The 8,921-nt window shown below is 27.4% G+C and overlaps 5 protein-coding genes across 5 annotated transcripts in view; 4 read left to right on the top strand and 1 right to left on the bottom strand.

Annotated features, from left to right (window-relative positions):
• Positions 1-1,981: 1,981 nt before the first annotated feature.
• The window catches only part of LOC111675859 (ubiquitin carboxyl-terminal hydrolase 46), a 39,560-nt gene continuing 32,620 nt past the window's right edge, over positions 1,982-8,921 (bottom strand). Inside the window, exon 4 of the mRNA XM_046948142.1 lies at positions 1,982-3,500. Within this exon, the coding sequence (XP_046804098.1) occupies positions 2,107-3,306 (1,200 nt within the window). The 5' untranslated portion in view covers positions 3,307-3,500 and the 3' untranslated portion in view covers positions 1,982-2,106. The remainder of the gene's footprint in view (positions 3,501-8,921) is intronic.
• Positions 4,434-4,985, top strand: LOC111675853. The gene is made up of 3 exons (XM_046948144.1): positions 4,434-4,498; positions 4,560-4,636; positions 4,700-4,985. The coding sequence occupies exons 1-3, from the start codon at positions 4,481-4,483 to the stop codon at positions 4,941-4,943; spliced, it is 339 nt and encodes a 112-aa protein (XP_046804100.1). The 5' UTR covers positions 4,434-4,480; the 3' UTR covers positions 4,944-4,985.
• LOC124419324 lies at positions 5,694-6,288 on the top strand. Its single transcript, XM_046948146.1, has 3 exons — positions 5,694-5,717; positions 5,780-5,844; positions 5,916-6,288. The coding sequence occupies exons 1-3, from the start codon at positions 5,700-5,702 to the stop codon at positions 6,151-6,153; spliced, it is 321 nt and encodes a 106-aa protein (XP_046804102.1). The 5' UTR covers positions 5,694-5,699; the 3' UTR covers positions 6,154-6,288.
• LOC111679687 lies at positions 7,201-8,237 on the top strand. Its single transcript, XM_023441289.2, has 3 exons — positions 7,201-7,224; positions 7,297-7,373; positions 7,436-8,237. Exons 1-3 carry the CDS (start codon positions 7,207-7,209, stop codon positions 7,677-7,679), a joined length of 339 nt encoding a protein of 112 aa, XP_023297057.2. The 5' UTR covers positions 7,201-7,206; the 3' UTR covers positions 7,680-8,237.
• LOC111679685 lies at positions 7,832-8,666 on the top strand. Its single transcript, XM_023441287.2, has 3 exons — positions 7,832-7,968; positions 8,033-8,106; positions 8,159-8,666. Exons 1-3 carry the CDS (start codon positions 7,957-7,959, stop codon positions 8,415-8,417), a joined length of 345 nt encoding a protein of 114 aa, XP_023297055.2. The 5' UTR covers positions 7,832-7,956; the 3' UTR covers positions 8,418-8,666.

Below are 8,921 nucleotides of genomic sequence, written 5' to 3'. Positions count from 1 at the left end.
TTTCAATTTCACACAAAAATGTTCTACATCGTATCTAATGTAAAGCTTAAGAATATACGTTTATGAAATAAAATTGAAAATAAACAACAAACAAACCAAAATCAAAACATAATTGTCCAATTCACAATCGGTGTTGTAAGGTTGTATCGTAGTATGATTATTATTAGATTGTTTTTGTTTCAAAAAATTTTATTTAAAAAATTTTTATGACTTACAATGCTACAATGATACGACATCGATTGTGAATTGAACAATTATTCGTACAAAATACGATACATGATATTGTTTGATTAGTAAAAGTATTTTAAAATATTTTTGAAAAATGTACTTTTTAAAACTTTAAAGTCCTTTTGAAAGGACACAGGATCACTAAATGAAAAACTAAAAACGCAGATTTTTTCCCTTAAATTTATAGCATCAGATGTTTATCATCCCGTTCTTGTTTAACGAATTTTTTCTCTTTGTGTCGGACGGTGTAATACACAAGACAAACAAAACGATTTGTCATTTTTAATTTACTATTGATCTAAGATTTTTAAAACCAATAAAACTAATTAAACAATCTAAAGTTTAAACAAAGAAGTCAAAGACGTTTTTTTTAATATTGAAGCAATATTTATTTTGAATAAGCAAATAAATCATTGAAATTTTTACTTACAAATTTTTGTTTTTTTTATTCTCCAATACGTGCTAATAAACATTTTCAATATTTGAATTGTTTTCCTAACTATAACTATAAATCATATTTCTTTAGACATTCGTGATGAAGGATTTTGGTTAAGAAAAACAAAAAAAGTAGAGAGAAAAATACACAAAACCATAAGAAATTCTAACCAAAGAACTAATTATTTCAAATCTTGTAAATACCATCTGACGGACATGTCATGTTTAAATGCTTTGATGTTGTTTGTTTAGTTGTATGTATTTGTATTGTTGTAGTTGTGGCATTTTGAGTTTGTTATTTGAAACATTGAAATAAGTTTTAAATAACATACACACACAACAAACACACCCTAAGCAGCATCATTCTAAAGCTGTCATATCTTGTCATTGTCATAAACAACAACAACGTGAGTAATATGTAAATAATAAAGCAAAAAAATAAAAAGTATCCACACAACAAGTCAGTCAGCCAGTTAGATAGTACCTTGTGGCAATGAGTACCAAAAGTGTAGGAGATTTAATAAAAAATGAATTGAATGGATGACTGGTTAGTTTCCTGAGTAGTTGTTTGTAAAGAATAAAAAAGAAGAAGAGACAAGTTGCATGACATTTATTTTGTTAGGCTTTTATAAAATGAAATACTTTTCAAATTTTGGAAATCTAAAGATGTTTGTTAGATGTCATCTTATTCATATTATTTTCTAATATAATTACACACATACATCCCAGCAGTTCGACGGGACAGTCCCGAACTGACTGACCACTTTACCTACCACTTGTGGTGGCCCCTAGCCACCTGACTACCCAGGTGACCAACCATTTTAACATGGGCTTGTCCTACGAGGAAGTGAGTCGTCACTCTACACGCTACAAAGAGACAGTAAAGAGACGATTGCCTCTCGTTTACAAAGGGGACACTAAAGTGACGACTGTCTTTATTCTCCAAAAACGTACGAATTGGAGTCAGCCAGGAACTGAGATTTAAACATTTCAAGTGTCTACTCTCTAGGTTACTTGAGGACAGTAAAGAGACGACTGCCTCCGCTCCCGCTTACAAAGAGGACACTAAAGTGACGACTGTCTTCATTCTCGATTACAAAGGGTACATTCGAGACGAATGACCCAAAACATACGGATTACGATCATCCAGGTGGTTAACTATTAATGGAAATTACTGTCTTTTTCGTATGCATTGACTCTTTGTCGAACTGCTGGGATATTTTCTATTCATCTTTACCTCTTAAAATGAAAACAATTTTATAATTTTTATTTTACTGACATTCTATGAAATGCAATGTGATTATTTTTCTTTTTATTATTATTAATAATATGTATGTATTTTTGTTTTACTATAATAAATTTGAAATTATTTATTTAAAATAAAACCATGTTTTGTAAACTAAATTAAGACATCGTGATTTCTATGATACTCAGCGCATTTAGTTAGTTATTGCAATCTCTCGATTGGTAAAATAATATATAACCAGTTTCCGATGATTTTTGTATATCCGATGTTAAACCATAGAAATCTTCTATAGTCGAAGCCTCAATCTTATCCACCATATCGTCATCGAAAAGCAACCATAGGCCATGACTTTTAACAATACTAATGTAATGACCACGATTTGGACCCGAACCACAGTGGATGACTACCGCCATTAGATCATACAGACGATCGGGATTAACAGCATCATCTGAGGTATTGAAAAGTCTTAGTTCCAGAGGGAATACAACACGGTGTGATACTTTAATGTGACGATTAAATTGTTCCATGTATTTGAAACGTTTTAGGTGCAGAGCCAAAATCATGGGTAATTTTTTGACACGCATACGTTTTTGAGCCTCTTGATAACTGCAGCAATTATCGCATTTGAATTTGTTGTCTGAGCATAAAGTTTCGGTGTTGCTAAAGCAGCGCAAACAATGGGTAATGGATGTATTCTGATCCACATCAACTTGTAAATCAAAGAAGTGTTCATCTTTACTGCTGACCGTTTCGCAATTTAAGCATCTAGTCTCTGAGGTTAAAGTACCCTGGAATATCTCATGCACCCAGGTGGGCTCGGTGTTGGCGCTGTTATTTTGTGTGGGCGTAGTGGCATCGGTTATGCCAATACCTATGCCATTAATGGAGCCGGTAGACTGGGAACATGTACCATTTGTAGAGGAATTTGAAGCAGTGGTAGATGTTGATGTAGTGGAGGATGATTTAATAGCTGCCGTTCCAGCAGCAGAGCCATTTTTATTGGCATTTCTTTCGGCCAATATAATTTCATTAATATGATTGATGAGAAAATTCAAAAACTCATGAGCATCTTGTTGCATATAATTGTCAAATTCTTCCTTTTCTTTACGTAAACGCGCTATAAACTTTTTGGGCGCTATAGAGCCAACTTTTTTCTTTTGCGTGGCTATATTATAGAACAAATCGGCCAAACAGGACAGCAGAGTCTCCTTAGGCCTTTTGTTTTTGGCTTTGTATTCCAAGACCTTTTCACGAAATGGTTTGCAAAAATATAATGCTTGTAGCACCGAGTTACTGTAGCAGGTGTTGCCAAAATTCACCAAACCAAAGTAGTGTTCATTGGGTGGAAATAAATCCGAGCCAATTTCCTTTTCTAGTTGTGAGACATTAGCTCCCATAGTTTTACTTTTTTTTTGCAATTTGTTAAAGTGGTTTTAATGTATTTGAGATTTGAGAGATTCTTTAGTAACTATTATACAATAAACACCACTACCAACCAACACCACCACCAAATGAATATATTTTGTTAGTTTTCAAATGGTTTTAAAACATTTTGTTAAAAATTTCTTTAACATTTTGTAGGAAGTAGGGTCTGAAAATATATAAGAAAAAAAGTTGAAGAGGGGATATCAGTTCAAAAGAAGAAATTTCTTTCAAAAAAAAATTTTTTTGTTAAAAAAAATAACTTAATAAAATATTTTATTTTTTTTTTAAGGAAAATAAATATTTTATTATTATAAAAACAAAAATGTTAAACACACACATATACACTTTTTATTATCCCCTCTCCAAACAATTTCTTTTCGTATATTTTCCAGAAAAAGAAATATTTTTTTATAATTACCATACGTTTTTTAGTTTTTTTATAATTAAAATAAATTTAAATACAAAAATTTTAAAATATTGAAACAATTATTTTACATTAATACAAAAAAATAAGGAGAAGGAAGAATAAAATTTTTATAATTTTATTAAAAAAAATATACTTAAGTAAATTAAATATTAATTATAAAAAATTATTTTATTTTAATTATATTTTTTTTAAATTTGCAATTATTTTAGTAAAAAGTATTAATGGATTGTTTTTTTAGATTACATACAGTAAAAAAACAAAAAATTTTAATAAAATACTGTTAAAAATAATAATGCTTATATGTTAGGAGTGGTAGATTCCCATTAATACTTAAGTAACTGTCGGTTTACTACAAAGTAAATTTAATACAACACTTGTCAATGCACAATTTAGTTTTTTCATATTTCAAAAAATATTTCTAAACAATATAAATTGTACAAAAAACAAAACACCCCCAAATCTACACTGAATAACTTATGAATGAACACAAGTCATACAAAAAAAACTTAATTTATTTAATCACCCACTATTTAAGTTTTAAACTTGTTAAACAAAATATTAATATTAAATGTCTGCTAAATTTTAAGATATTTTAGACAATAACTAGTAATTCCGGTTCAGCACACAATTATAAAATCACTCAAAAATTATTAAAATATAAACAAAGTTAATAGGTAATATAACAGTTGAGTTTTAGAAGAATAACAGAAGGTATTAAAATGTTTATAAAACTAGAGGTAAGTTTTAAAATCAAACAAAATATAAACAATACTAAACAACAAATTAAATTTTTTACAGTATTCCATATTCCTAAATATATTATTTTTGAATTGTGTACTAGTGTCGGCAAATACAATAATTTTGGCCAGATTAAAGTAAATTATAGAAATTTTTAGTTATAAAGTTTTATTTAAGAGATTTCCATTGTATCGTTATAGCATTAACGTGGATGATTCTCATCGTTCTGAACTTATATCATTGGATAATGAGGGATATCTAAGGAAAGAAGGTTCATTTATGGAAGATTTTGAAATACCAGGAGATGAAGAAAATAGATTAACGCTAAATGTGATTTATGTGGCCGACAATGATGGTTATAAAGCGAAGTATATTTTAGTAAAGAAAAAATACTATAAACCCCAGCATTTAAATCCGTCGACCTTGAAGTCTACAGCTGGATAAAATTTATTAAAAATTAAAAAATTTTGTATATATATTAAAATGAGTAAAATTAAAAACAAATTAAAAAAAATATGTGGTTGTTTTTATGTTTCATAGCCCCCGTTTTACCTTCAACTTTATTTAAAACTTTTGTATTAAAACTTCCCTGCAAAATACGTACTTACCCGGTAAGTAGGCAAGTAATATTTAAGCAAACTGTAAGTAGTTACTTGTTGGGGGAATAACTATTTACTGGGTTACAAAAGAATATATAGAATATAGAATCCTTAAATCCTAAAATAACATAAATTTTTTATGTTAAATACACTATATTCCTAAAGCATACCAGCAAAAACCCACTTACTTTTGAATTAGTGCTACATACTGTCTGTTTTACTTTAAAGTACTTTTTAATGACTTATATGTAATCAGATAAATAACTATTTTATTTTGAGTTTTGCCGTTTTATTTGCATATTTTGTAGTGGTAGTGTTTTGGCTTCTCTGTTTTTGAATCTTCACTTCTTAAAAGGAATCACAATCTATAACCTAAGTATTTATGATCCCATCAATGAATTTCTTTAGGATGAGAAACATTTATAATCCATATATGAATCTTCAAACTTGTCTAAACTGTAACATACAAAGTGCAAATTAAAAAAAATAAATACTCATATTTCCGGTTTAATAAAACATATCAAATTAAACACAAAAAATCAAATTATGACAAAATAGTCATATAACTAATCAGTTGCATTTAAGAAGAGGATAAGTTAAAATGTTTAAACAATTGAAGGTAAAAAATATTTAGAGCAATGTACATAAAAAAACAATTTACAAATTTGATTATTCCTATAGTTGACTTTAAGCCTATCTATTTTAATAGTTGGCATTGTATTAACATCCGGAGACACAAGAATATTGTAAGATAAATTTGAAGAAAATATATTGTATATATTTTAATTAGAATTTTTATACTAAATGTTTATTTCAGCATATCCGTTGGAAACTCTAATAGCACTGAGAATATATCTTTGGATAAGGATCAACATTTGTCGGTTGAAGGTTCGTTTGAAGAATATTTTGAAATACCCAAAGATAAATTATTTCTAACTGTAATTTATATGGCCGACAAATATGGTTATAAAGCAAAATATGTTTTAGTAAAAAAACAATATGCGAAATCAAGAATCCATTTAAGTTTATCGACATTAAGATCTACTGCTGGTTAAAAAATAAATAATTTTTATTGATTTTTTTAATATTTCAAATTTTTCTTTTAATATTTATGTTATATCTAACAAAAGTCTAAACTAAGATTAAGCCATTTTTGTAGCGAATCTCATTTAATAAACATATTTTATGAACAAAAGAAATAAAAAAAACACATTAACTGGTTTAAAAACATCTTAATTCTAACTAGAAGTATACAAATTAGACAGTTAAGTGGTTCGACCTTAAAATCCACGTCTGGTTAAAAAGTAAATAAATATTATTAAATTTAAATAAAAACATATTATTTTGTATCTATTTCTTTTCGTAATTCATATTAAGTCTATATAGTCTTGTCTATAGTCTAGTCTATATAGTCTTGTCTATAGTCTAGTCTATAGTCTAGTCTATAGTCTAGTCTATAGTCTAGTCTATAGTCTAGTCTATAGTCTAGTCTATAGTCTAGTCTATAGTCTAGTCTATAGTCTAGTCTATAGTCTATAGTCTAGTCTATAGTCTAGTCTATAGTCTAGTCTATAGTCTAGTCTATAGTCTAGTCTATAGTCTAGTCTATAGTCTAGTCTAGTCTATAATATATAGTCTAGTATAGTCTATAGATTAGACCCAAGTCTAATCTATAGTAAAAAATGATTGTCCTAAACATGACACTGTATTGAGTCCTTCCACCTTTAATATTTTTAAAAGATTTGATTTTGTAAACAAAGATTACTTAAGTTACTATTTATTAAACCAGTTTAATTAATGATTAAATTTTCAACATTTAAATTGTTAATAATCTAACTCTTCATAGAACAAAGAAGACATAAAATGTGTGTGTGTTTTTTTTTTTCATGTCTAATAATGACAACATGCATGCAGTTTTATGATGTTTCTCTCGAATAATTTTTAATTAACCTGTTTCGAAACCATAATTATACAAGAGATTCATGCAGAAAAAAAAAACAATACTCTTGGAATACTTGTATTTTTTGCAATATTTTTATCTTTATTTTGGGATAATTTAAAAACTCAGCATCCTAACAATTCAGTCAATAACTAGATGTTTTAACAAAATGTTTATTTTAAAGAAGGTAGCATTATTTTTTAAAATATCTTATTACTGTATTTGAAAAAAATATATATTTAATATTTGTATATCATAGCTTGATTTCATCATTTTAATTTTGGTTATCTGCTGCAGTTACTCTCAAGCGGATACTAAAGTTTTAAGAAAATTTAGGTAAGTTTAAGGGTTAAAGAAAGAAAATATGAAATTTATATTTTTTAATTTTCTTAATTTAGCGTTGCTTTACGTCGTACTTTACGTGATGAGACCATATCTCTAAATGATGAGGGAAATTTAATTGTGGAAGGTGGAACTGTACAAAAATTTTCCATACCAAACGATGACAAGTATGTGCAAAAATTAGATATTGTATTTGTGGCTGATAAGGATGGCTATAGACCGATTTTTATATTGGTTAAGGAAAAATTTGATGATACACATCGTTTAGCAGTATCTACTTTAAAATCAACGGCTGGATAAATAAATAGTTTTAATAAAATTATAAAAATCGTGAAAACAAATCTTGTGGAAAAAATCTTATTTTTATTGTTTTAAAATTAACAAGTAATAGCAAATATAATAAGTTTGTAAGATTTTCATGCTAGATTCAAACAATTTGTTATTCTTTGTCAAATACATTAAAACCACAATAAAACAGACCCACCAAGAACTAATAATAACGAATAATATAAAATACCTTTAACAAAAATATTCACAAATTAGTAACTATTCGACAAGAGAAGTCTTAACATCAAAGATGAAAATTTGGGTAAACTATTATTACAACATAAAATTAATACCAAACAATAATAAAATTTTTCATTAAAATTTAGCAACTTTTAGCAATTATATTAGTGCTAGTATTAAGCTACACTCAAGGGGAGATACAAATTTTACGCGAGGTTAAGTAAGTAATTTAATAAAATTTGTCTATATCAAATACTTAAATCTGTTAACAGTGTTTTGTATTCAGATTCTCAACGTCAAAAAACTATATCTTTGAAAAATGAAAATACTCCCGAAGAAGAATTAATTATAGAGGGCACACATGTGCTGAAAATATTTTCCAAAGATAATCCAGATTTTGTTTATCGTATTGAAACGATTTATGTGGCCGATAAAGATGGTTATCGGGTGAAATATAAGTTAATACGAGAACCCATCATGCAAATACTTTTAGGACTGAGTCCCTCAACTTTAAAATCAACAGCGGGTTAGATGTATGCAAAATTATAAAAAATATATGTTTAATTATTAGTGTATAAATTTAAACAATTAAATTTAATAAATAACTAAAAAAATGTATAATCATCTTATATTAATGAATTAACTGTGGTTAAAATAAACTTGCATAATAACAATTTTTTACATGTATGTAGTTAGTGAGTCATACATAAGACTACAAAATTTTAATAATAATTACAACTTTTTATAAATAGTACCTTTAAATAAAAAACATTAAGAAGAATACTCTTTAATTACATAGAATTTTTTTAATGATTACTTAGATGTTGCACTAGCTAAAACGATTAACTACAATTTCTTATTTTTGGCTACACATGTATGTAACCAGAAAAAAATCGGTAATTGGTTGTACATCCATAACCACTTACTTTTCAATGACTACTACTTACGGCTTGCATTACTTTGAAGTACTATTGCAATGACTTTTTTAATCTAATATATAATTACTTTATTTTTGGCTTTGTAAATCTGTTTGCA

Source organism: Lucilia cuprina, chromosome 4 (assembly GCF_022045245.1).
Source record: "Lucilia cuprina isolate Lc7/37 chromosome 4, ASM2204524v1, whole genome shotgun sequence".
Taxonomy (NCBI): Eukaryota; Metazoa; Arthropoda; class Insecta; order Diptera; family Calliphoridae; genus Lucilia; species Lucilia cuprina.
Note: the sequence above shows the minus strand (reverse complement) of the source record. Positions and strands in the feature narration are given on the sequence as shown.

Bases quoted from the DNA above. Each gene is read 5' to 3' on its own strand.
- LOC111675853 (XM_046948144.1), top strand. The intron at 4,637-4,699 runs GTAAATTATAGA...GTATCGTTATAG, and splicing joins ATAATTTTGGCCAGATTAAA to CATTAACGTGGATGATTCTC.
- LOC111679685 (XM_023441287.2), top strand. The intron at 8,107-8,158 runs GTAAGTAATTTA...ATCTGTTAACAG, and splicing joins CAAATTTTACGCGAGGTTAA to TGTTTTGTATTCAGATTCTC.
- LOC124419324 (XM_046948146.1), top strand. The intron at 5,845-5,915 runs GTAAGATAAATT...TGTTTATTTCAG, and splicing joins TCCGGAGACACAAGAATATT to CATATCCGTTGGAAACTCTA.
- LOC111679687 (XM_023441289.2), top strand. The intron at 7,374-7,435 runs GTAAGTTTAAGG...TTCTTAATTTAG, and splicing joins AAAGTTTTAAGAAAATTTAG to CGTTGCTTTACGTCGTACTT.